The following is a 27,642-nucleotide window of genomic DNA, read 5'->3' as shown; positions in this document are numbered from 1 at the left end:
TTCATTACTACCCTGTGCACCAATGCTTTCTCTCCTTTTGCTGTCTTCAGCAAGCAGGATGCTGGCACCTTTGCAGCGGGTGGGGTTTCTGTTCATGGTATGAGGAGTAGTTGCAGGGCACTGGGGAGAACCTCCCCTGCAAGGTGTGAAGTAGCAGGGAGCTTTCCCCATGGGGCATTGGAAGGGGGATATTTCCCCTAGAGACTGAAGGAGACCTTTTTTGCACCTGCAGGGCAGCAGAGGAGGGAGCTACTGTTGCTGGACAGTAGAGTTGGGATTTCTCCTGTCGTGGATGGGATTTCCCTTTGAGAGTCCAGTTATGGAGAGTTGGATTTTCTTCTGCGGGCCAGGCTGGGTGTGGGGACTGGGGAAGAATCACCTTTAGAGTTTGAAGAAGTGGGGGATTCCCTACAGCAGCTCTCCACTGGAACTCAAGCCTGGTGGTGGGAAATTTCAAATCTGGAGAGGGGATGTTTTATCAAAGTCCTCCCACTGTAATTGTCCTGACCATGGATGCATCCACCTAGGATGGGTAGCTCATGTAGATGGGCTCAGCACCCAGGGCCTTTGGTCCGTTCAGGAACCTCTCTCTCAAATCAATTTCCTGGAGCTCCATGCTATCAGGTACGGTCTATGGGCTTTCAGAGATCGGCTGTCCAACAGAGTTGTTCTGATACAGACCGACAACCAAGTGGCAACGTGGTATCTCAACAAGCAGTGAGTATATGGATCATACTTCCTGTTTCAGGAAGCGGTCCAGATCTGGTCGTGGGCCCTTTCTCTAGGGATGGTGCTCAGGGCCATATACCTGGCCAGAATGGAGAATGTGATAGCGGTCAGACCATGTCGCGCCGTTAGACCCCACGATTGGTCTCTGAGCCAAAGAGTCATGAATTGGATTTCCCACCTCTGGGGAAGCCCAGATGTGGATCTCTTTGCAGCCCCTTGGATTAGGAACGTTCCACAGTTCTGCTCACTGTACAGGACACGTGACAAAGCCAGCCTCAGATACCTTTGCCCGCCATTGGGGCAAGGGTCTTCTATATGTATATCCTCCAGCTCCACTGGTAGCAAAGACTCTCTTGAAGCTTCATGAGGACAGAGGGACTATGATCCTTATAGCCCCTCACTGGCCAAGACAGGTTTGGTATCCACTCCTCAGGGAGATGTCTATCTGGAAACCGATCAGGCTGGGGACTTCCCCAGATCTTATCACCCAGGATCGCGCCATCCAACCTACAGGTCCTGTTGTTCACAACCTGGATGTTGAGAGGTTGATATTGCAACCATTCGATCTCTTGGAAGATGTGACTCAGGTTTTATTGGCTTCTAGATAGCCTTCCACTAAAAAGTCCTATAGATTGAAGTGGAGAAGGTTTTCCATGTGGTGTGAGCAAAAGATCCTGGATCCTTTCTCCTGGACCACACAAAAACTGCTTGACTACCTTCTAAACCTATCGGAAGCTGGTTTGAAGACCAACTGCGTTAGTTCATCTAAGTGTGATTGGCGCCTATCACTGTGGTGAAGATGGTACGCCCAGCTCTGTACAGCCTATACTTGTATGTTTCATGCGGGGTCTGCTTCCGTTGAAGCCTCCCCTAAGGCTTCCTGCTGGGTCTTGGGACCTCCTTGTGGTGTTAGCTCAGCTGATGAAAGCTCCCTTTGACCTGTTGCGCTCTTGTGACCTGCAGTACTTGACCTGGAAGGGCATATTTTTGGAGGTGGTCAGTTCAGCACATAGGGCCAGCGAGCTCGAGTCCTTAGTGACTTATCTACCTTACACTAAGTTTTTCCATGATAGGATGGTCTTACGTACGCACCTTAAGTTGCTGCCTAAGGTGGTGTTGGACTTCCATCTTAACCAATCCATTGTCCCGCCAACGTTCTTTCCCGGGACCCATTTGCACAAAGATGAGCAAGCCCTGCACAGTTTGGAATGCAAAAGAACCTTAGCCTTCTCTATGGAGCAGAACCAAAGGCCCTAGACGGTCCACACAACATTTTGTTTCTTTTGATGGGAATAAGGTGGGCATCGCCATTACCAAGCAGACACTTTTCAATTGGCTAGCAGACTGCATCTCCTCCTATGATGCCGAGTGGGACTGCATCTTGGGGGCTATGTTAAAGCTCACTCTGTTAGAGCCATGGCAGCATTGGTGGCCCGCTTGTGAGCAGTTCCTATGGAGGAGTTCTTTCCACACATTCACATTGCATTATTGTTGATATAGGGATGACCGACGTGACAGCAGGTTTGGCCAGTCTGTCCTTCGAAACTTGTTTGGAGGTGTAGAACCCATTCTGTTCCCACCTATTGTCTGTTGTTTTTGTTCGGGCTACCCATCCCCCCATTACCAACAAAACTGGTTGTATTTGTGCCCGTTGGCACTTATTGTGGTGTTTTGTTGATCCCCTTTTATGTTGGGGGGCAGCCTGTAGGTAGGGATTCACCCATGTGTGAGGGCTGTCATCCTGCTTGTCCTTGGAGAAAGCAGAGAGGCTTACCTGTAACAGGTGTTCTCACAGGACAGCAGGATGTTAATCCTCACGAAACCCGCCTGCCACCTTGTGGAGTTGGGTTTCCATTATGTGGGTTTTTTCTTTTTTATTATTTTATGCTCTTGGATTCATTCATATAAGACTGAAGAGGACCCCATATGGACATGAGGTATGTTGCATTCATGGGCATGTTCACTGAGGCTCAGTCAAAGTTCTAGAAACTTAGACATAAGTTTTCCGTGCCAGGCTCCATCCGATGATGTCACCCATGTGTGAGGACTAACATCCTGCTGTCCTCGGAGAACACCTGTTACAGGTAAGCAACTCTGCTTTCTCCTGACTCTAGTGCTTTTCCAGATTTCTTCTCCTCTGATTTTTCTCCTGTTTCCTCTTTCACCTGACTCTAGTGCTTTCTCACAGGACAGCAGGATGTTAGTCCTCACGTATGGGTGACATCATCAGGATGGAGCCCAATCACGGAACACTTTTGTCAAAATTTCTAGAACTTTGACTGGCACCTACTGGGCATGCCCAGCAATGCACTGACCCTGCATCCAGCAGGGGTCCCCCTTCAGTCGCTTTTTTTTCTCTAGGGTGTCCGTAGCGGGGATTAGTGCAAGAAGGTGGGCCTGGTTGAAATCCTCTGACCTCAGACCAGAGGTACAGGACAGGTTAGCTGACCTACCATGTGCTGGGGATAATCTCATCAGAGACAAAATCCAGGAGACTGTGGCGCAGCTAAAGGATCACCATGAAACGCTGCGTCAACTTTCTTCAGTGCCTGCTGACTTCACATCCACCTCCAAGAGGACATTCAGGCGAGATGTTAAGCGATCAGTCTTCAAACCAAGAAGGTATTATCCTCCGGCTTCCCGAGGTCGCCCTTCCAAATCTTATCAAAAAGGTCAGTCCAGGCAGTCCCAACCTCAGAAGACCCAACCTGCTCCTCAGCTAGGACCAGCATCAGGGTTTTGACTCTTTCCTGGAGAGCATAAGCCAACCTCCTCTTCCATCACTACTGGTCGGCAGTCGGTTGTGCCACTTCATCAACACTTGGCACACAGTCACCTCCAATCAGTGGGTACTTGCAGTGGTCACTCAGGGTTACCACCTAAACTTCCTGACTGTACCGGTGGACTCTCCACCTCGGCTGGCATGGGGATCATCCGACCACTCTCTTCTGGAACAGGAGGTATCAACCCTCCCCCAGTTCCGGGCAATAGAACCAGTGCCCTTCTCCCAACGGGGGCAGGGGTTCTATTCCCGGTAATTCCTCATCCCAAAAAAGTCAGGTGGCGTTCATCCAATTCTGGACCTTCGCACCCTAAACAAGTATCTACAAAGAGAGAAGTTCAAGATGGTATCCTTGGGGGCTCTACTTCCTCTTCTCCAAAAAGGAGATGGCTATGCTCTCTAGATCTCCAGGACGCATACACACACATCTCAATTATTCCATCTCATTGCAAATTCCTACGATTCCTGGTCGGCCCTAGTCCTTTTCAGTACCGTGTACTACCATTCGGCCTGGCGTCTGCTCCACGAGTATTCACCAAGCGCCTCGTGGTAGTCGCCGCCTTCTGCAGCAGTCAGGGTGTCCATGTCTACCCTTATCTCGACGATTGGTTGATAAGGGCCCCGACTCAGCAAGCTGCATTGACGTCCTTGCGTCTCACTCTCCATACCCTGATCTCCCTAGGGTTTCTAATCAACTATCCCAAATCCAAGATAGTTCCATCCCAAACCCTATCTTTTATAGGGGCCGACCTAGACACTATACAGGCGAAAGCCTTCCTTCCTCAGGATTAGGCTTTCACCCTGGCCTCTCTGGCGCATCTTTTAAAGACTCAAGTATCCTCAACTGCTCGTCACTTCCTCATACTGCTAGGCCACATGGCACCCTCAGTACATGTCACGCCGATGGCCCGCCTAGCCATGAGAGTCATGCAGTGGACTCTAAAATCCCAGTGGGTTCAAGCTTGTCAGCCAATGACAACAATTGTTCACGTTACCACACAGCTCCGACTATCGCTGGCCTGGTGGATGCAACACTCCAATTTAACTCAAGGCCTTCCATTTCAGACTTTAGAACCTCAAATTACCTTGACGAGAGACGCCTCCAACCTAGGGTGGGGTGCTCATGTCGGCAACCTGCAGACTCAGGGAGCCTGGTCTCCAGAGGAAGCCAAACACCAGATAAATTTCCTGGAGCTTCGGGAAATCAGATATGCCCTCAGAGTCCTTCAGGATTGCCTTTCAAACAAGACCATCCTGATTCAAACCGACAACCAGGTGGCGATGTGGTACATCAACAAGTAAGGGGGAACAAGCTCCTACCTCCTGTGTCAGGAAGCTGCACAGATATGGGCGTGGGCCCTTTCCCACTCGATGTACCTCACAGCCACCTGCTTGCCAGGTGTGGACAATGTGTATATGAGAGAAGGGATTGGGTGTTGAGCCGCACGTTGAGCCGCAAGTTGAGCCGCACATTTTCCACACGAGTGGTCTCTCAACCCCACGGTAGCGGACACAATATTCCAACGTTAGGGTTTACCCTCACATAGAACTCTTTGTGTCAGTCCACAACCGCAAAGTAGAAAACTTCTGCTTCCTCACTCGCAGCCAGCACTCGCAACCGAGAGACGCTTTCACCATCTCGTGGGCCAGCGATCTCCTCTGTGCATACCCTCCACTTCCACTCATATCAAAGACTCTTGTGAAGCTACGGAAGGACAAGGGCGTAATGATTCTGATAGCCCCTCACTGGCCACGCCAGGTGTGGTTTCCAATCCTCCAGGATTTATCAGTACACTGCCACATTCCTCTGGGGAAGGATCCACTTCTGATAACTCAGAACAATGGATGCCTGCGCCACCCCAACCTCCAGGCCCTGTCTCTGACTGCCTGGATGTTGAAAGGTTAATACTCCAACCTCTTAACCTTTCAGAGTCGGTGTCCCGTGTCCTGGTAGCTTCACGAAAGCCTTCCACGAGAAGGTCTTATCATTCCAAAAGAAGAGGTTTGCAGTATGGTGTACATCTATGTCCTTAGACCCCTTCACTTGTTCCACGGTGAAGTTTCTGGACCATCTCTGGCACCTGTCAGATTTAGGCCTGAAAACTTCCTCTATCAGGGTGCATGTTAGTGCAGTGTCTGCGTACCATAAGGGTATAGGAAATGTCTCCATTTCAACGCAGCCCTTAGTATCACGTTTCATGAGAGGCTTGCTCCACTTAAAACCTCCTCTGCACCCTCCTGCCCCTGCTTGGGACATTAACGTAGTGTTGGGACGGCTCATGAAACCTCTGTTTGAGCCTCTCCACTCCTGTGATCTCCGCTATCTCACGTGGAAAGTAGTTTTCCTTCTCGCTATCACGTCCGCTCGCAGAGTTAGTGAATTGCAGGCATTAGTTACCTACCCGCCTTACGCTAAGATTCTGCATGACAGGGTAGTTCTCCGCACTCACCCTACGTTTTTACCGGAAGGTAGTGTCGGAATTTCATATTAATCAATCCATCGTCCTACCTACCTTCTTTCCCGGGCCCCATTCAAACCCAGGAGAACAGGCTCTGCATTCCTTGGACTGCAAATGTGCTCTGGCCTTCTATCTGGACCGCACGTCGGCCCACAGGAAATCCACTCAGTTGTTGGTTTCTTTCGATACCATCAAATTGGGAAATCCTGTGGGAAAGCAGACCCTCTCCTCCTGGTTATAGGACTACATTTCTTTTTGCTACCAGCAAGCAGCCATTCCGCTACAAGACCGTGTAAAAGCACACTCGGTCAGGCCCATGGCGCCATCAGTAGCACACCTCCGATCAGTACCGCTTCCTGATATTTGTAAGGCTGCTACCTGGAGCTCTCTCCATACATTCGCAGCCCATTATTGCTTAGATAAGGCTGGCAGACAGGATTCCATCTTTGGCCAGTCCGTTCTACGCAACTTGTTTTCAGTTTAACTACCCAACATCCTTCCACCGACCCGTTTAGGGTTCATGATGCCCTCCTAACCAAATTTCCACCCCTGTTGTTGTGCCTGTTGCACACCTTTGGGTGCATTTGGTGCTTTGCTCGGGCATCCTCAGCTCGGTATTCACCCATATGTGAGGACTACCATCCTGCTTGTCCTGTGAGAAAGCAAGTGTTGCTTACCTGTAAAAGGTGTTCTCACAGGACAGTAGGATGTTAGTCCTCACGAAACCAGCCCGCTGCCCCGCGGAGTTGGGTTCGTTTACATTTTCTTATTTTATTTTTCGCACATACTTTCTACTAAAAGAAACAGAGCCATCTCCATAGCAGGACCTAAACTCTGGAACTCACTACCGGAACACCTCAGTTCTCAAAGCAACACCAAAACTTTCAAGAAAGAACTCAAAACATGGATCTTCAGACAAACCTTCAAAGATGGAATTGACTAACCACTCATAACATCCATCACCTAACCACAGTCAATTTTATAACCGCAATATCAAGAATATCATCATAGAGCTTGTTTTAAACCATTAATGTACCATCACGTCAATTCTATACACCTTCTCTCAAGCTCATAATAATCATTTTTTCATAGATTCATCTACCTTCAATCCTCGCCGCCTTACGCTATATCATAATCTGGACTATACTCCATGCCCTTCTCCTCATCACTTAAAATAGTTGATATAAGTTATCCAAGTTGCATTTTGATGTTGATTTTATCTTATTTGATGTCTCTTATTTATTATCTTTTAATTCGTTTGATATCAGTTGTTTTCCTGTTTATTGTCAGTTGCTCCCAAATGTATTAAGTTGTTATATCTGTAAACCGGAATGAAGGCAGCCTGCTAAATTCCGGTATATAAAAACTTTTAAATAAATAAATAAAATAAATAAATGAGACTGAAGGGGGACCCCTGCTGGCTGCAGGGTTGGTGCTATGCTGGGCATGCCCAGTAGGTGCCAGTCAAAGTTCTAGAAACTTTGACAAAAGTGTTCCGAGATTGGGCTCAATCCTGTGATGTCACCCTTATGTGAGGACTAACATCCTGCTGTCCTGTGAGAACACCTGTTACAGGTAAGCAACATTTGCTATCCCTTCTCTCATATATACCCTAATCCCTTCTCTTTTTCTCTCTCTCACACACACACACACACACCCAATCCCTTTTCTCATATACATCCTAATACCTTCTTTCTCTCTTTCTCACACACACACACCCAATCCCTTCTCTCATATACATCCTAATCCCTTCTCTTTCTCTCTCTCTCACACACACACACACCCAATCCCTTCACTCATATACACCCTAATCCCTTCTCTTTCTTTCTCTTACACACACACACACACCCGATCCCTTCTCTCATATACACCCTAATCCCTTCTCTTTCTCTCTCTTACACACACACAAACACACACACACAATCCCTTCTCTCATATACACCCTAATCCCTTCTCTTTCTCTCTCTTTTTCACACACACACACATACACACAATCCCTTCTCTCATATACACCCTAATCCCTTCTCTCTCTTTCTCTTACACACACACACACACCAGATCCCTTCTCTCATATACACCTTAATCCCTTCTCTCTCTTTCTCTTACACATACACACACACCAGATCCCTTCTCTCATATACACCCTAATCCCTTCTCTCTTTCTCTTACACACACACACACCCAATCCCTTCTCTCAAAAAAACCCTAATCCCTTCTTTCTCTCTCTCTTAGACACACATACACACACCCAATCCCTTCTCTCATATACACCTTAATCCCTTCTCTCTCGTAGATACACACACACATACACACACCCAAACCCTTCTCTCATATACACCTTAATCCCTTCTCTCTCTCTTACACACACACACACAATCTCTTCTCTCATATACACCCTATTCCCTCTTCTCTCTCTCTCTCTTACACACCCATTCCCTTCTCTCATATACACCCTAATCCCTTCTCTCCCTCTCTTACACACACACACACACACACACACAATCCCTTCTCTCATATATGCCCTAATCCCTTCTCTCTCTCTCTCTCTTACACACACACACACCCACCCAATCCCTTCTCTCATATACACCCTAATCCCTTCTCTCTCTCTCTTACACACACACACCCCCAATCCCTTCTCTCATATACACTCTAATCCCTTCTCTCTCTTACACACACACACCCCAATCCCTTCTCTCATATACACCCTAATCCCTTCTCTCCCTCTTACGCTCACACACACATACACAAAGCCTTCTCTCATATACACCCTAATCCCTTCTCCCTCTCTCTTATACATACACACACACACACACAATCCCTTCTCTCATATACACCTTAATCCCTTCTCTCTCTCTCTTACACACACACACCTAATCCCTTCTCTCAGCAAGGCCCATGTATGTGTGTGAAATCCTGTTAGTGACACACCCATGACCTGAAGTGAGACCTCCTCCTCTACAATCTTCCAATTTACAGGTGAAAGACGATATACAAAGACAGGAAGAAGAGAAACAAGCTAAGAAAGAGAAGAAGAAAAAAGAGGCAAAAGAGAAAGGAAAAAAGAAGGAGAAAAAGGTGAGACACATTCTAGGGATGAGTATTACCTGAGTAATGATAAGAGGAGGGACCTCTATACAGAGAGACACACACTGTAGGGATGAGTAATGCTGAGAGGAGGGACCTCTATACTGAGAGACATACATGCTGTAGGGATAAGTATTACCTGAGTAATGATGAGAGGAGAGATCTCTATAATTAAAGACACATGCTGTAGGGATGAGTATTACCTGAGTACTGATGAGAGGAGGGACCTCTATACTGAAAGACACTGTCTCTCGTTAGGGAGTCAGTATTTAATGAGATACTGAGTAATACCTTTGCTGGCAGTGTCTTCTCACACACACACGCCTGTTCTCCCTCACACTGTCTCTCATTAGGGAGTCAGTATTTAATGAGATACTGAGTAAAACCTTTGCTAGCAGTGTCTTCACACACACACGCCTGTTCTCCCTCACACTGTCTCTCATTAGGGAGTCAGTATTTAATGAGATACTGAGTAATACCTTTGCTAGCAGTGTCTTCACACACACACACACGCCTGTTCTCCCTCACACTGTCTCTCATTAGGGAGTCAGTATTTAATGAGATACTGAGTAAAACCTTTGCTAGCAGTGTCTTCTCACACACACACGCCTGTTCTCCCTCACACTGTCTCTCATTAGGGAGTCAGTATTTAATGAGATACTGAGTAAAACCTTTGCTAGCAGTGTCTCCACACACACACACACGCCTGTTCTCCCTCACACTGTCTCTCATTAGGGAGTCAGTATTTAATGAGATACTGAGTAAAACCTTTGCTAGCAGTGTCTTCACACACACACACGCCTGTTCTCCCTCACACTGTCTCTCATTAGGGAGTCAGTATTTAATGAGATACTGAGTAATACCTTTGCTAGCAGTGTCTTCACACACACACACACGCCTGTTCTCCCTCACACTGTCTCTCATTAGGGAGTCAGTATTTAATGAGATACTGAGTAAAACCTTTGCTAGCAGTGTCTTCACACACACACACACGCCTGTTCTCCCTCACACTGTCTCTCATTAGGGAGTCAGTATTTAATGAGATACTGAGTAATACCTTTGCTAGCAGTGTCTTCACACACACACACACGCCTGTTCTCCCTCACACTGTCTCTCATTAGGGAGTCACTATTTAATGAGATACTGAGTAATACCTTTGCTAGCAGTGTCTTCACACACACACACGCCTGTTCTCCCTCACACTGTCTCTCATTAGGGAGTCAGTATTTAATGAGATACTGAGTAATACCTTTGCTAGCAGTGTCTTCACACACACACACACGCCTGTTCTCCCTCACACTGTCTCTCATTAGGGAGTCAGTATTTAATGAGATACTGAGTAAAACCTTTGCTAGCAGTGTCTTCACACACACAGACCTGTTCTCCCTCACACTGTCTCTCATTAGGGAGTCAGTATTTAATGAGATACTGAGTAAAACCTTTGCTAGCAGTGTCTTCTCACACACACACGCCTGTTCTCCCTCACACTGTCTCTCATTAGGGAGTCAGTATTTAATGAGATACTGAGTAATACCTTTGCTGGCAGTGTCTTCTCACACACACACGCCTGTTCTCCCTCACACTGTCTCTCATTAGGGAGTCAGTATTTAATGAGATACTGAGTAAAACCTTTGCTAGCAGTGTCTTCACACACACACACACCTGTTCTCCCTCACACTGTCTCTCATTAGGGAGTCAGTATTTAATGAGATACTGAGTAAAACCTTTGCTAGCAGTGTCTTCACACACACACACGCCTGTTCTCCCTCACACTGTCTCTCATTAGGGAGTCAGTATTTAATGAGATACTGAGTAATACCTTTGCTAGCAGTGTCTTCACACACACACACACGCCTGTTCTCCCTCACACTGTCTCTCATTAGGGAGTCAGTATTTAATGAGATACTGAGTAAAACCTTTGCTAGCAGTGTCTTCTCACACACACACGCCTGTTCTCCCTCACACTGTCTCTCATTAGGGAGTCAGTATTTAATGAGATACTGAGTAAAACCTTTGCTAGCAGTGTCTCCACACACACACACACGCCTGTTCTCCCTCACACTGTCTCTCATTAGGGAGTCAGTATTTAATGAGATACTGAGTAAAACCTTTGCTAGCAGTGTCTTCACACACACACGCCTGTTCTCCCTCACACTGTCTCTCATTAGGGAGTCAGTATTTAATGAGATACTGAGTAATACCTTTGCTAGCAGTGTCTTCACACACACACACACGCCTGTTCTCCCTCACACTGTCTCTCATTAGGGAGTCAGTATTTAATGAGATACTGAGTAAAACCTTTGCTAGCAGTGTCTTCACACACACACACACGCCTGTTCTCCCTCACACTGTCTCTCATTAGGGAGTCAGTATTTAATGAGATACTGAGTAATACCTTTGCTAGCAGTGTCTTCACACACACACACACGCCTGTTCTCCCTCACACTGTCTCTCATTAGGGAGTCACTATTTAATGAGATACTGAGTAATACCTTTGCTAGCAGTGTCTTCACACACACACACGCCTGTTCTCCCTCACACTGTCTCTCATTAGGGAGTCAGTATTTAATGAGATACTGAGTAATACCTTTGCTAGCAGTGTCTTCACACACACACACACGCCTGTTCTCCCTCACACTGTCTCTCATTAGGGAGTCAGTATTTAATGAGATACTGAGTAAAACCTTTGCTAGCAGTGTCTTCACACACACAGACCTGTTCTCCCTCACACTGTCTCTCATTAGGGAGTCAGTATTTAATGAGATACTGAGTAAAACCTTTGCTAGCAGTGTCTTCACACACACGCCTGTTCTCCCTCACACTGTCTCTCATTAGGGAGTCAGTATTTAATGAGATACTGAGTAAAACCTTTGCTAGCAGTGTCTTCACACACACACACACGCCTGTTCTCCCTCACACTGTCTCTCATTAGGGAGTCAGTATTTAATGAGATACTGAGTAATACCTTTGCTAGCAGTGTCTTCACACACACACACGCCTGTTCTCCCTCACACTGTCTCTCATTAGGGAGTCAGTATTTAATGAGATACTGAGTAATACCTTTGCTAGCAGTGTCTTCACACACACACACACGCCTGTTCTCCCTCACACTGTCTCTCATTAGGGAGTCACTATTTAATGAGATACTGAGTAAAACCTTTGCTAGCAGTGTCTTCACACACACAGACCTGTTCTCCCTCACACTGTCTCTCATTAGGGAGTCAGTATTTAATGAGATACTGAGTAAAACCTTTGCTAGCAGTGTCTTCACACACACCCATGCCTGTTCTCCCTCACACTCTCTCTCGTTAGGGATCAGTTTATTTTTGAATATTGGGCATACGGTGCTGAAATTGGCCACCAGAATATGATGCAAATAAATCTCCAGAGAACTTGCTTTTGGCAGCGGGCTTCTTGTTGCAGATCCTGTCACGGATCCCTAGGGATCATAAAAAAACAAAACCTGGTTCTTACTCGATAATTTTCGTTGCTGTAGTAGCACGGATCAGTCCAGACCATGGGTTATGCGCCTCCCTCCCAGCAGGTGGAGACAGAGGGAAAACCTGAAAGGCGCCCTCACATAACCTGGTGTGCCTCCTGCATCCCTTCAGTATATAGAGTATCAAAGCAGAATAAGACTAGCAACGAATCAAGCAAAAATGAACATATAAACAGGTAACCGGTAAGTTTCTTTCTTAGTATGCTGCAATAACACACACACACACACACACACACACACACACACACACACACACACAGGAATTCTCCCTTGCGTGCCGCTCCGATGACTGAACGCAGATACTCCATGTGGCAGTGCGCACCTTGAGAAACTTGTTTACCTTCTTGAGGTCCAAAATTGGCGGGAAGGTTCCTTCCTTCTTTGGGACTACAAAGTTAATGAAGGTACCTTGCCTTCCTCCGATGTTCTGGAGGCACCGGCTTTACGGCCTCGAGAGGCAGGAGGCGTTCGAGAGTCTGATGAACAATCTGCCCTTTGACCTGGGGACCGCATGGAGCTATTAGGTAGAAATCTCTGAGAGGTCGAGCAAATTCCAAAGCTTAGCCTCGTTCGATGATGCTTAGCACCCACTGATCTGAAGTAATTGTGGCCCACGCCTCTTAAAACCGGGACAGGCGACCCCCAACCCGAGGGATCGAGGGATGGGCCAGTCCCATCTCATTGTGTAGTCTTAGATGCGAGAGAGGAGGAAGAACCATCCTCCTGGGAGGTTCTGCGTCCCCGAAAGGACGAGGACCAGACTTGACTCATGGCCAACGCTTGTCGCTGTGTGGCTGCTTGCTGCCTGTTCTGCTGAAACCTCCGTTGCCCCGAAAACGAGAGCGGGATGATGGAAACCCTCTGGTAACTTGTGAACTTTCTTCTCTCCCAGGGACTTTATCAACTGCTCCAAATCATCCCCGAATAAAAAAAACACCTTTAAAAGGAATAGCCCCAAGCTGAGCCTTGGATGAAACGTCCGCTGACCAGTTGCGGAGCCACAGCAGCCGCCTCGCTGACACTGCCAACGACACGGAGCGAGAGGAGGTGCGGAGCAGGTCATACAGCGCATCCGCTCCGTAAGCCACCGGAGCCTCCAAATGTTGCGCCTTCTCTGACTCTCCTGGAGGAAGATCTCGAGACGTCAGCAATCGCTGAACTCAGTGCAGGCTCGCCCTCAGCATATAAACTGCTACACACCGCCGCCCGGATACCCAGGGCCGACACCTCAAAAATGCGCTTGAGCAGGACTTCCAGCTCGCGGTCCTGAAGATCCTTGAGAGCCGCTGAGCCTGCGACTGGGATAGTGGTCCGCTTGACAACGGCCGAAACTGAAGCGTCCGCCTTCGGGGACCGCAGGAGCTCCAGAAACTCATCCAATAACGGATAAAGCCGATCCATGGCTCGACCAACCCGCAAACCAGCATCCGGAGCCTCCCACTCCCTGGTCATCATCTGCTGAAGCACGGGGTGGAAAGGAAAAGCCCGGGTCGGCGTTCTCAATCCCGCCAGGACTGGATCCACCGAGCCCTGTGGCGGAGCCTGCGGGGGGAGCTCCACTCCGAGCTCAGAAAGCACAGCCGGAATGAGGGGCTCCAATTCCTCCCTCTGGAACGGACGGACCACCTTAGGGTCATCTCCTTCCAAGGGGGGTCTGTTTCCCCTGCTCATCTTCCAATCCCCCACCCGCGGGGGGGGGGGGGAGGAAAGGGGAGGCCCCTGCATCCACAGCCGCACCGCTCGGAACCATCGGAGTGGCTGAGCCTCCCCGAAGCCACCGCCCCTTTTATAACATCGCGACCCGTAGAGCCGCGGGCACATCCGTGCGCTTGGCTACCTCGGGGGACGCTCCCTGCGCAGGTCTCAAACGGCAAAGCAGCACCTTGCGGAGACCTGGAGGCCAAAAAGGTTTTATGCATAAGGAGGACAAAATGAAAAGAAAAAGAATCAGAATCAACGTCCTGTCCCCCAGGGAAAACAGAGCCCTCCTGTAAAAAGAAATCCTGGTCCTGATCTACAGTGCCATCATGGATGATTCACCACATGCCACACATAAAGATGGCCGCGCAACGCGGCGAAATTCATCAAAAACGCGGCGATTTAGACGGGGGGGGGGGGGGGGGGTGTCTTGGATTGCAGCCAATTTTTTTTTTTTAACTTTCTTGATTCAGAACTTGTAGCGAGTTCACTCTTAGTTATTTTAAGGGAGAGCCTAACCCCAGAAACAGGGCAGGACTGCAGGGTTTGCACCACCTCCGTGTGCTGGAGACAGAGAAATACTGGAGGGATGCAGGAGGCTCGCCAGGTTAAGCGAGGAGGGCGCCTTTCAAGGTTTTCTCTGTCTCCACCTGCTGGAAGGGAGGCGCATAGCCCATGGTCTGGACTGATCCGGGCACGTGCAGGGAACAACAGATGCACGGAAGAGAAAGAAACGAGCCCTGACTGCCCGCTCTCTGCACTAGGAACTGCCTCCATCTCGTTCACATCCACAGAGGTCTCTTGGACAGAAAAATGCATCAGACTCCCCTTCAGCAGACTGCAACCCCTGCAGCACCACAGAAAGTACATCTGAGGCCCCTCATCCACGTGGCCCTCCTCCAGCTCCCCCAAGCCAGCAGAGTCCTCAGCATCCCTGAAAGGAAAAAGCAAGTAGACAGGGTCTGCAGTGTCAGGCACCTTAGAGAGGCAGAGTGATCCAGCGTGAAATGCAAAGTCTGTCCATGAGAATGAGAGAGCTTCTTACGCCGAGTCAGCCACCCAGCTGGCATCATGCACACCCCTTGCATCACATCCCCCAATCCCCCCGCACGCTAGCATCCACGTGGCCCTCCTCCAGCTCCCCCAAGCCAGCAGAGTCCTCAGCATCCATGAAAGGAAAAAGAAAGTAGACAGGGACTGCAGAGTCAGGCACCTTAGAGAGGCAGAGTGATCCAGCGTGAAATGCAAAGTCTGTCCATGAGAATAAGAGAGCTTCCTACCCCGAGGCAGCCACCCAGCTGGCATCATGCACACCCCTTGCATCACATTCCCCAATCCCAACTCACGCTAGCACATTGTTTAATCAGATTATTCTCTCTCCTTCCTACTCTGTCACTCAGACCCAGGAAGAAGACCCCGGCTTCATGCTCGCTCCTTCCAAATTCCTGCCTGATGTCAGCGAGGGACACAAAAAGTACAAGCGTGAGTGTCAATATTACATGTCAGCACCATGAGCCAGAAGCGTGGCTGTGTGTGTGTGTGTGCTGCTGTAACTCACTGTGTATGTGTGTGTGCTGCTGTAACTTAGTATGTGTGTGTGTTGCTGTAACTCACTGTGTGTGTGTGTGTGTGCTGCTGCTGTAACTCACTGTGTATGTGTGTGTGTTGCTGTAACTCACTGTGTGTGTGTTGCTGTAACTCACTGTGTGTGTGTGTGTGTGTGTTGCTGTAACTCACTGTGTGTGTGTGTGTGTGTGTGCTGCTGTAACTCACTGTGTGTGTGTGTGTTGCTGTAACTCACTGTGTGTGTGTGTTGCTGTAACTCACTCTGTGTGTATGTGTGTGTGCTGCTGTAACTCACTGTGTGTGTGTGTGTGTGTGCTGCTGTAACTCACTGTGTATGTGTGTGTGTTGCTGTAACTCACTGTGTGTGTGTGTGTTGCTGTAACTCACTGTGTGTGTGTGTTGCTGTAACTCACTGTGTGTGTGTGTGTGTGTGTTGCTGTAACTCACTGTGTGTGTGTGTGTGTGCTGCTGTAACTCACTGTGTGTGTGTGTGTTGCTGTAACTCACTGTGTGTGTGTGTGTGTGTGTGCTGCTGTAACTCACTGTGTGTGTGTGTGTTGCTGTAACTCACTGTGTGTGTGTGTTGCTGTAACTCACTCTGTGTGTATGTGTGTGTGCTGCTGTAACTCAGTATGTGTGGGTGTGTTTGTGTGCTGCTGCTGTAACTCAGTATGTGTGTGTGTCTGTGTGTATGCTATTGTAACTCACTGTGTGTGTCTGTGTGTGCTGCTGTAACTCACTGTGTGTGTGTGTCTGTGTGTATGCTATTGTAACTCACTGTGTGTGTCTATGTATGCTACTGTATCTCATTGTGTGTGTGTGTATGCTATGGTAACTCACTGTGTGTGTCTGTGTGCTGCTGTAACTCACTGTGTATGTGTGTGTGTGCTGCTGTAACTCACTATGTGTGTGTGTTTGTGTGCTGCTGCTGTAACTCAGTGTGTGTGTGTGCTGCTGTAACTCACTGTGTATGTGTGTGTGTGTGCTACTGTAACTCACTGTGTGTTTGTGCTACTGTAACTCACTGTATGTATATGCTACTGTAACTCACTGTGTATGTGTGTGTGTATGTGCTGCTGTAACTCACTGTGTGTGTGTATGTGCTGCTGTAACTCACTGTGTGTGTGCTACTGTAACTCGGTGTGTGTGTGCTACTGTAACTCAGTATGTGTGTGTGCTACTGTAACTCACTGTGTGTGTGTGTGCTACTGTAACTCACTATATGTGTGTGTGTATGCTGCTGCTGTAACTCACTGTGTATGTGTGTTTGTGTGTGTGTGCTGCTGTAACTCACTGTGTATGTGTGTGTGTGTGTGCTGCTGTAACTCACTGTGTGTGTGTGTCTGTGTGTATGCTATTGTAACTCACTGTGTGTGTCTGTGTGTGCTGCTGTAACTCACTGTGTGTGTCTGTGTGTGCTGCTGTAACTCACTGTGTGTGTGTGTGTCTGTGTGTATGCTATTGTAACTCACTGTGTGTGTCTATGTATGCTACTGTATCTCATTGTGTGTGTGTGTGTGTATGCTATGGTAACTCACTGTGTGTGTGTGTGTGCTGCTGTAACTCACTGTGTCTGTGTGTATGTTTGTGTGCTACTGTAACTCACTGTGTGTGGGTGTGTGTTTGTGTGCTGCTGTAACTCACTCTGTGTGTGTGTGTGTCTGTAACTCACTGTGTATGCTATTGTAACTCACTATGTGTGTATGTTTGTATGCTATTGTAACTGTGTGTGCTACTATAACTCACTGTGTGTGTGTCTGTGTGTATGCTATTGTAACTCACTGTGTGTGTATGTGTCTGTGTGTATGCTATTGTAACTCTGTGTGTTCGTGCTACTGTAACTCACTGTGTGTGTGTGTGTGTGTGTATGCTATTGTAACTCTGTGTGTGTGTGCTATTGTAACTCACTGTGTGTGTGTGTCTGTGTGTGCTACTGTAACTCACTGTGTGTGTGTGCGCTACTGTAACCCACTGTGTGTGTGTGCTGTTGTAATTCACTGTGTGTGTGTGTTCGTGCTGCTGTAACTCACTGTGTGTGTGTGTGTGCTACTGTAACTCACTGTGTGTGTCTGTGTGTATGCTATTGTAACTCACTGTGTGTGTGCTGTTGTAACTCACTGTGTGTGTGTGTGTGCTGCTGTAACTCACTGTGTGTGGGTGTGTGTTTGTGTGCTGCTGTAACTCACTGTGTGTGTGTCTGTGTGTATGCTATTGTAACTCACTGTGTGTGTGTATGCTATTGTAACTCACTGTGTGTGTCTGTGTGTGCTACTGTAACTCATTGTGTGTGTGTGTCTGTGTGTATGCTATTGTAACTCTGTGTGTGTGCTATTGTAACTCACTGTGTGTGTGTGTGTGTCTGTGTGTGCTACTGTAACTCACTGTGTGTGTGTGCGCTACTGTAACCCACTGTGTGTGTGTGTGTGTGCTGCTGTAATTCACTGTGTGTGTGTGTTCGTGCTGCTGTAACTCACTGTGTGTGTGTGTGCTACTGTAACTGACTGTGTGTGTCTGTGTGTATGCTATTGTAACTCACTGTGTGTGTATGCTATTGTAACCCTCTGTGTGTGTGTGCGCTGTAACTCACTGTGTGTGTGTGCTGCTGTAACTCACTGTGTGTGGGTGTGTGTTTGTGTGCTGCTGTAACTCACTGTGTGTGTGTCTGTGTGTATGCTATTGTAACTCACTGTGTGTGTGTATGTGTCTGTGTGTATGCTATTGTAACTCACTGTGTGTGTGTATGCTATTGTAACTCACTGTGTGTGTCTGTGTGTGCTACTGTAACTCATTGTGTGTGTGTGTCTGTGTGTATGCTATTGTAACTCTGTGTGTGTGCTATTGTAACTCACTGTGTGTGTGTGTGTGTCTGTGTGTGCTACTGTAACCCACTGTGTGTGTGTGCGCTACTGTAACCCACTGTGTGTGTGTGTGCTGCTGTAATTCACTGTGTGTGTGTGTTCGTGCTGCTGTAACTCACTGTGTGTGTGTGTGCTACTGTAACTGACTGTGTGTGTCTGTGTGTATGCTATTGTAACTCACTGTGTGTGTATGCTATTGTAACCCTCTGTGTGTGTGTGCGCTGTAACTCACTGTGTGTGTGTGTGTGTGTGTGTACTACTGAAACTCACTGTGTGTGTGTGTATGCTACTGTAACTCACTGTGTGTCTGTGTGTATGCTATTGTAACTCACTGTGTGTCTGTGTGTAAGCCCCGTCAACTGATGAGCAGGTTGTTAATACAAACAAGAAACATACTTTCAAATGTCTGTATACAAAGCTAGAAGTCTAACAAATAAAATGGGAGATTTAGAATGCATAGCACTGGATGAAGAGGAAGATATAATTGGAATCTCTGAGACCTGGTGGAAGGAGGATAACCAATGGGACAATGTGATACCAGGCTACAAATTATATCAAAATGATAGAATGGATAAATTGCTGGAGGGTGGCCCTATATGTTAAAGAGAACATTGAGTCAAACAAGATAAAAGTTCTGCAGGAAACAAAATGCAATGTTGAATCTTTATGGATAGAAATTCCAGGTGAAAAGGGGAATAATATAGTAGTGGGGGTGTAATACCATCCACCTGGCCAGAATAAACTAACAGACAATAAAATGCTAAAATAAATTAGGGAAGCAGCCCAGTAATAATGGGTGATTCCAATTACCCCAGTGCTGACTGGGTGAATGTCACATCAGGACGTGCCAGAGCAGTAAAGTTCCTGGATGAAATAAATGACTGCGTCATGGAGGTGGTGGTACAGAACCAACAAGAGGGGAAACGGGTTTAGACCCAGTCCTTATTGGAACAAAGGGTTTGGTGTGAGAGGTAACCGTGTTGGAGCCACTTGGCAATAGTGGTCACAACATTATCAAATTGGTCTTAATCATTGGAGGGAGTGCAAAAAAAAATCTACTATGAAAGCATTTAATTTTCAGAAAGGTGACTGTGATAAAATGAGGGAAATGGTTAGGAGAAAACTGAAAAGAACAATTGGAAGCCCAATGTATTCCACGCATTAGAAAAGGTGAAAGTAAGGCTAAATGAGGTGAGAGAGGCTATAATATCTAAAAGAACATCTTTCAGGAAATGGAAAAGGGATCCGAATGAAGGAAACAGGAAACAGCGTAAGCACTGGCAAGTCAGAGGCAAAGCACTGACAAGGAAGGCAAAGAGAGAATTTGAAAAGAAGTTTGCCATGGAAGTAAAAACTCATAATAAAAACGTTTTCAGGTACATTTGAGGTAAAAAGCCTGCGAGGGAGTCGGTTGGACCATTAGATGATCAAGGGGTAAAAGGAGCACTTAGGGATGACAAAGCCAAGGCAGAGAAACTAACTGGTACGTTTTTAAAGGGCCTCGTGGGCATCCGTGTGCGTGCAGTTCCTGGCGTGCGCTCATGTGCGCGCCGATCTTATCAAACGTGCATGGCGATGCACACGTGTTTTAAAATCTGACGCCTATGTGCACATGTGCGTCCCATTTTGTATCCACGTGCTCATATTGCACACGACTGCCCACTGGCGAGCGCCGGGGGGGGGGGGGATTGTTTAAAACATGCGCGGTGACGCGATCGCTCCTTTGCCCAGTTCCTTCCCAATCTGCTTTAATAAAGGAGCGGACTGGGAGGGAGCTTTCCTATCCCCCTATCTAATCATCCTCCTTTTTCCCCTTTTCACCCCGACACCTAAACCCACCCTAACTAACCTTTTCGTTTTGCTTTGGGACTTCATCTGAAGAGATGAAATAAGTGTTGCGCGCGCCAGCCGGCTGCCAGCGCACGCTGTCCCAGCTGGCCCTGTCCCCCCGACCTCTGCCGGCCCTGTCCCTTCTTAAATGCCTGGCACTTACACGCGTACCAGGAGATACGCGCGCGGCTGGGCCGTTTTGAAAATGCACTCGGCGTGCGCGCGCCCGACCACGCGCGTATCTCCCAGGATTTCCACACGCCGGGAACTTAAAATTCCCCTGTAAATGAATTCTTTGCTTCGGTATTCACTGAGGAACAAACATGTAATAGATATACCCATGCCAGAAATTATACTCTGTGGTGATGATTTAGAGGAAATGAAAAATATCAGTGTTAACGCGCGCCGGCTGCAGCAGACCGGCGGCTCGGGCCCCCCTCACCTCTTTCAAAGTGATCCAGCATATGGTCCCTCGTCTCTGGCGGCTGTGGGCCGCCGGCTCCGTCCTCAGGCCGCCCCTGGGGCCTCCAGCTCTGCTGCAGCTCCTGATGCTCTGTGTCGGGCGTCTCCACGTAGCCCGCAGAGAAATGCCTTCCCGACCAGCGCCGTGCACCTCCCTAGGCACGCGCACGTGCACCTCCCTAGGCATGCGCACGTGCACAGCTAGTCTTTTTAAATAGGGCCCGCGGTGGGAACCTGGCAGCGGCCCCGGATGATGACGTCAGCAGAGCTCCGATATATAAGCCCGGGCTCCGCTCTCTCAAATTGCCTTTGCAACAGGACCCCTCGCTAGTCGAGTACTCGTTGCCTCTTCAGTTCCTGGTTCCCGATCCTCATTGCCTTCGTTCCTATTTCCTTGTTCCTGTGTTCCTGTTCCTGGTTTGACCTCTGCATTGCCTGACTACTCCGTTGCCTCTCTCCAGCCCCGGACCTCTGCATTGCCTGACAACTCCGTTGCCTCTCTCCAGCCCCGGACTTCTGCATCGCTTGACTACGCTGTTGCTTCTCTCCAGCCCTGGATCTCTGCATTGCCTGACTACTCCGTTGCCTCTCTCCAGCCCTGGACTTCTGCATCACCTGACTACTCTGTTGCCTCTGTCCAGCCCCGGACCTCTGCATCGCTTGACTACATCATTGGTTCTCCCCAGCCCTGGACTTCTGCTTTGTCTGACCATCTTTTTGACTCTCTCCTCATCTAGACCTCACCCTTGCTTGCCACTGCTTCCAGACTGCCACCAGCCCTGATCCCAGCTTGCTTAACATAGAAACATAGAAATGATGGCAGAAAAAGACCAGTCGGCTCATCTAGTTTGCCCAGCAAGCTTCCACACTTATGTTCCCATATTTATCTGTTTAATCAATCACCAAGTTCAGGACCCTTGTTGGTAACTGTTTGATTCAAAGTGCCTCATCAGCTTTTGTCCTGGACGTGGTTCATTCAGGCTTCGGCCTGCTCTTGCTCGGGCGCATTCTGTCAGACTGTGTTCCTACTGGCGCCCGGGTCTCCGGGACTCCGCCTCATCCAGTACAGACTGATACCTACACTAGTTGCTGCCTCTGGGCTGACCTCAATCCACCCATCGACGACTACCGACAGAGGCCACATAAGTCCAGCCGGCCCTGGCACCCAAAGGCTCAACCTGCGGGGAACGAGGGCTGGTATTGGTGAAGCACCAGCCGGCCTCCGTCCATCAGCCCTCTCTGCCTGCCAATGGTGGGGACCCGTAGGATCCCTCCTATGGGTAGTGCCAACCCCACCTCGGCCCAAGGGTCCACCTCCGGCGCAAAACTCAATGAACCTGGAAGATGTACTAGGGCAAATTTACAAACTAAAAAATAGCAAATCACCTGGAGCAGGTGGTCCATAGGACTCCTTTGCAGGCATTTTACCCCATTTGGATACCCAGTCTTCCAGTCTCGCAAGGTCCTCCTGCAATTTATCACAATCTGCTTGAGATGTAACTACTTTTAGAAGCCTCTCATGAGGGACTTTGTTGAATGCCTTCTGAAAATCCAAATACACCACATCTACCGGTTCACCTTTATCCACATATTTATTTACCCTTTCATAAAAATGTAGTAGATTTGTGAGGCAAGACTTCTCTTGGGTAAATCCATGTTGGCTGTGTCCCATTAAACCATGTCTATCTAAGTGTTCTGTGATTTTATTCTTTATAACAGTTTCCACGAGTTTTCCTGGCACTGAAGTCAGGTTCACCAGTCTATAGTTTTCCGTATCTCCCCTGGAGCCCTTTATAAATATTGGGGTTACTTTGGCCTCCCTCTAGTCTTCAGGTACAATGGACAATTTTAATGATAAGTTACAAATTTTTAGTAATAGGTCTGAAATTTTATTTTAGAGTTTTTTCAGAACCCTGGGGTGTATACCATCCGGTCCAGGCGATTTACTACTCTTCACTTTGTCAATCTGATCTTCTACATCTTCCAGATTCACCATAATTTGGTTCAGTTCATCTGAATCACCACCCTTGAAAATGTCTCTAAACAGGTATCTTCCCAACATCTTCAGTTAACATCGAAGCAAAGAATGTGTTTAGTCTTTCCACAATGGCAAAATCTTCTCTAAGTTCCCCTTTAACCTCTCGATCATCTAACGATCCAGCCGACTCCCTTGCAGGTTTCCTGCTTCGGATATATTTAAAAAAAATTTTATTATGAATTTTTGCCTCTATGGCCAACTTCTTTTCAATGTCTCTCTTAGCCTGTCTTATCAATGTCTTTCATTTAACTTGCTATTTCTTGTGCTTTATCCTTATTTTCCTCTAATGGATCCTTCTTCCAATTTTTGAATGAAGACCTTTTGGGCTAAAATAGCCTCTTTATCTTCACTTTTTAACCATGCCGGTAATCATTTTGCCTTCCTTCTACCTTTCTTAATGTGTGAAATACATCTGGACTGTGCTTCTAGAATGGTATTTTTAAACCATGTCCATGCCTCTTGCACACTTTTTATCTTTGTAGCTGCTCCTTTCAGTTTTTTTTTTAAGAACATAAGAACATAAGAAAATGCCATACTGGGTCAGACCAAGGGTCCATCAAGCCCAGCATCCTGTTTCCAACAGTGGCCAATCCAGGCCATAAGAACCTGGCAAGTACCCAAAAACTAAGTCTATTCCATGTAACCATTGCTAATGGCAGTGGCTATTCTCTAAGTGAACTTAATAGCAGGTAATGGACTTCTCCTCCAAGAACTTATCCAATCCTTTTTTAAACACAGCTATACTAACTGCACGAACCACATTCTCTGGCAACAAATTCCAGAGTTTAATTGTGCGTTGAGTAAAAAATAACTTTCTCCGATTAGTTTTAAATGTGCCCCATGCTAACTTCATGGAGTGTCCCCTAGTCTTTCTACTATCCGAAAGAGTAAATAACCGATTCACATCTACCCGTTCTAGACCTCTCATGATTTTAAACACCTCTATCATATCCCCCCTCAGTCGTCTCTTCTCCAAGCTGAAAAGTCCCAATCTCTTCAGTCTTTCCTCATAGGGGAGCTGTTCCATTCCCCTTATCATTTTGGTAGCCCTTCTCTGTACCTTCTCCATCGCAATTATATCTTTCTTGAGATGCGGCGACCAGAATTGTACACAGTATTCAAGGTGCGGTCTCACCATGGAGCGATACAGAGGCATTATGACATTTTCCGTTTTATTCATCATTCCTTTTCTAATAATTCCCAACATTCTGTTTGCTTTTTTGACTGCCGCAGCACACTGAACCGACGATTTCAATGTGTTATCCACTATGACACCTAGATCTCTTTCTTGGGTTGTAGCACCTAATATGGAACCCAACATCGTGTAATTATAGCATGGGTTATTTTTCCCTATATGCATCACCTTGCACTTATCCACATTAAATTTCATCTGCCATTTGGATGTCCAATTTTCCAGTCTCACAAGGTCTTCCTGCAATTTATCACAATCTGCTTGTGATTTAACTACTCTGAACAATTTTGTGTCATCTGCAAATTTGATTATCTCACTCGTCGTATTTCTTTCCAGATCATTTATATATATATTGAACAGTAAGGGTCCCAATACAGATCCCTGAGGCACTCCACTGTCCACTCCCTTCCACTGAGAAAATTGTCCATTTAATCCTACTCTCTGTTTCCTGTCTTTTAGCCAGTTTGTAATCCACGAAAGGACATCGCCACCTATCCCATGACTTTTTACTTTTCCTAGAAGTCTCTCATGAGGAACTTTGTCAAACGACTTCTGAAAATCCAAGTATACTATATCTACCGGTTCACCTTTATCCACATGTTTATTAACTCCTTCAAAAAAGTGAAGCAGATTTGTGAGGCAAGACTTGCCCTGGGTAAAGCATGCTGACTTTGTTCCATTAAACCATGTCTTTCTATATGTTCTGTGATTTTGATGTTTAGAACACTTTCCACTATTTTTCCTGGCACTGAAGTCAGGCTAACCGGTCTGTAGTTTCCCGGATCGCCCCTGGAGCCCTTTTTAAATATTGGGGTTACATTTGCTATCCTCCAGTCTTCAGGTACAATGGATGATTTTAATGATAAGTTACAAATTTTTACTAATAGGTCTGAAATTTCATTTTTTAGTTCCTTCAGAACTCTGGGGTGTATACCATCCGGTCCAGGTGATTTACTACTCTTCAGTTTGTCAATCAGGCCTACCACATCTTCTAGGTTCACCGTGATTTGATTCAGTCCATCTGAATCATTACCCATGAAAACCTTCTCCATTACGGGTACCTCCCCAACATCCTCTTCAGTAAACACCGAAGCAAAGAAATCATTTAATCTTTCCGCGATGGCCTTATCTTCTCTAAGTGCCCCTTTAACCCCTCGATCATCTAACGGTCCAACTGACTCCCTCACAGGCTTTCTGCTTTGGATATATTTAAAAAAGTTTTTACTGTGAGTTTTTGCCTCTACAGCCAACTTCTTTTCAAATCCTCTCTTAGCCTGTCTTATCAAGGTCTTACATTTAACTTGCCAATGTTTATGCTTTATCCTATTTTCTTCTGTTGGATCCTTCTTCCAATTTTGAATGAAGATCTTTTGGCTAAAATAGCTTCTTTCACCTCCCCTTTTAACCATGCCGGTAATCGTTTTGCCTTCTTTCCACCTTTCTTAATGTGTGGAATCCATCTGGACTGTGCTTCTAGAATGGTATTTTTTAACAATGACCACGCCTCTTGGACATTTTTTACTTTTGTAGCTGCTCCTTTCAGTTTTTTTCTAACAATTTTTCTCATTTTATCAAAGTTTCCCTTTTGAAAGTTTAGCACGAGAGCCTTGGATTTGCACACTGTTCCTTTTCCAGTCATTAAATCAAATTTGATCATATTATGATCACTATTGCCAAGCGGCCCCACCACCGTTACCTCTCTCACCAAGTCCTGTGCTCCACTGAGAATTAGATCTAAAATTGCTCCCTCTCTCGTCGGTTCCTGAACCAATTGCTCCATAAAGCTATCATTTATTCCATCCAGGAACGTTATCTCTCTAGCGTGACCCGATGATACATTTACCCAGTCTATATTGGGGTAATTGAAGTCTCCCATTATTACTGCACTACCAATTTGGTTAGCTTCCCTAATTTCTCTTAGCATTTCACTGTCCATCTCACCATCTTGACCAGGTGGACGGTAGTATACCCCTATCACTGTAGTCTTCCCTGATACACAAGGGATTTCTACCCATAAAGATTCAATTTTGTATTTAGTCTCATGCAGGATGTTTATCCTGTTGGACTCTATGCCATCCCGGACATAAAGCGCCACACCTCCTCCCGACTGCTCCTCTCTGTCATTGCGATATAATTTGTACCCCGGTATAGCACTGTCCCATTGGTTATCCTCTTTCCACCATGTCTCTGAGATGCCAATTAAGTCTATGTCATCATTTACTGCTATACATTCTAATTCTCCCATCTTACTTCTTAGACTTCTGGCATTAGCATACAAACATTTCAAAGTTTGTTTTTTGTTTGTATTTTCATTCTGCTTTTTAATTGATAGGGATAAGTTAGAATTTTTTAGCTCAGGTGAGTTTTTAGTTACAGGCACTTGGACTACTTTTCTAATTATTGGAACCTCACTGTCGGGATGCCCTAATTCTAATGCATCATTAGTATCCTTTAAAGATACCTCTCTCCGAACCATGCGCTGCTGAGCGACTGTCGGCTTTCCCCTTTGTTCTAGTTTAAAAGCTGCTCTATCTCCTTTTTAAAGGTTAACGCCAGCAGTCTGGTTCCACCCTGGTTAAGGTGGAGCCCATCCCTTCGGAAGAGACTCCCCCTTCCCCAAAATGTTCCCCAGTTCCTAACAAAACTGAATCCCTCTTCCTTGCACCATCGTCTCATCCACGCATTGAGACTCCGGAGCTCTGCCTGCCTCTGGTGACCTGCGCGTGGAACAGGGAGCATTTCAGAGAATGCTACCCTGGAGGTTCTGGATTTAATCTTTCTACCTAAGAGCCTAAATTTGGCTCTTAGGTAGGCTCATTTTGTCAAAGTTTTCCTTTTGAAAGTTGAGTGCTAGAGCAATGGATTTACTTACTGACCCCATTCCTGTCATTAATTCAGATTTGGTCTTGTTATGATCACAATTGTCAAGCGGCCCCACCACCGTTACCTCTCTCACCAAGTCCTGTGCTCCACTGAGAATTAGATCTAAAATTGCTCCCTCTCTCGTCGGTTCCTGAACCAATTGCTCCATAAAGCAATCATTTCAAAATCATTTCACTTCAAAGCACACGATGATTTAACCTGTTTTTTCTCTATTGTATTATATTTATATGACTACTGCCGGCTTTAACCTCTCTTTCCAGCTGATTAAGCCTCCAAGTTCTTACCCCTTGTTTGAATGTAACTTTGCCTCTTCCACATCATTTGCTTATTTATTCTAGTTGTCACTCCAGTTTTTACCCTGTTCGATGTAAACCGATCTGATATGGTTTTTATCATGAAGGTCGGTATAGAAAAGTGTTAAATAAATAAATAAATAAATTTATTCCATCCAGGAACGTTATCTCTCTAGCGTGACCCGATGATACATTTACCCAGTCAATATTGGAGTAATTGAAGTCTCCCATTATTACTGCCCTACCAGTTTGGTTAGCTTCCCTAA

At 46.7% G+C, this 27,642-nt stretch overlaps 1 protein-coding gene across 1 annotated transcript in view; it reads left to right on the top strand.

Moving 5' to 3' along the window:
- LOC115083430 (dynein regulatory complex protein 11-like) overlaps positions 1-27,642 on the top strand; it is a 378,622-nt gene that overhangs the window by 134,033 nt on the left and 216,947 nt on the right. Inside the window, exons 8-9 of the mRNA XM_029587237.1 lie at positions 8,950-9,048; positions 15,655-15,736. Of these exons, the coding sequence (XP_029443097.1) occupies positions 8,950-9,048; positions 15,655-15,736 (181 nt within the window). The remainder of the gene's footprint in view (positions 1-8,949; positions 9,049-15,654; positions 15,737-27,642) is intronic.

This window comes from Rhinatrema bivittatum, chromosome 2 (assembly GCF_901001135.1).
Source record: "Rhinatrema bivittatum chromosome 2, aRhiBiv1.1, whole genome shotgun sequence".
In the NCBI taxonomy this organism is placed as follows: Eukaryota; Metazoa; Chordata; class Amphibia; order Gymnophiona; family Rhinatrematidae; genus Rhinatrema; species Rhinatrema bivittatum.
This window is presented reverse-complemented; position numbering and strand designations above follow the sequence as displayed.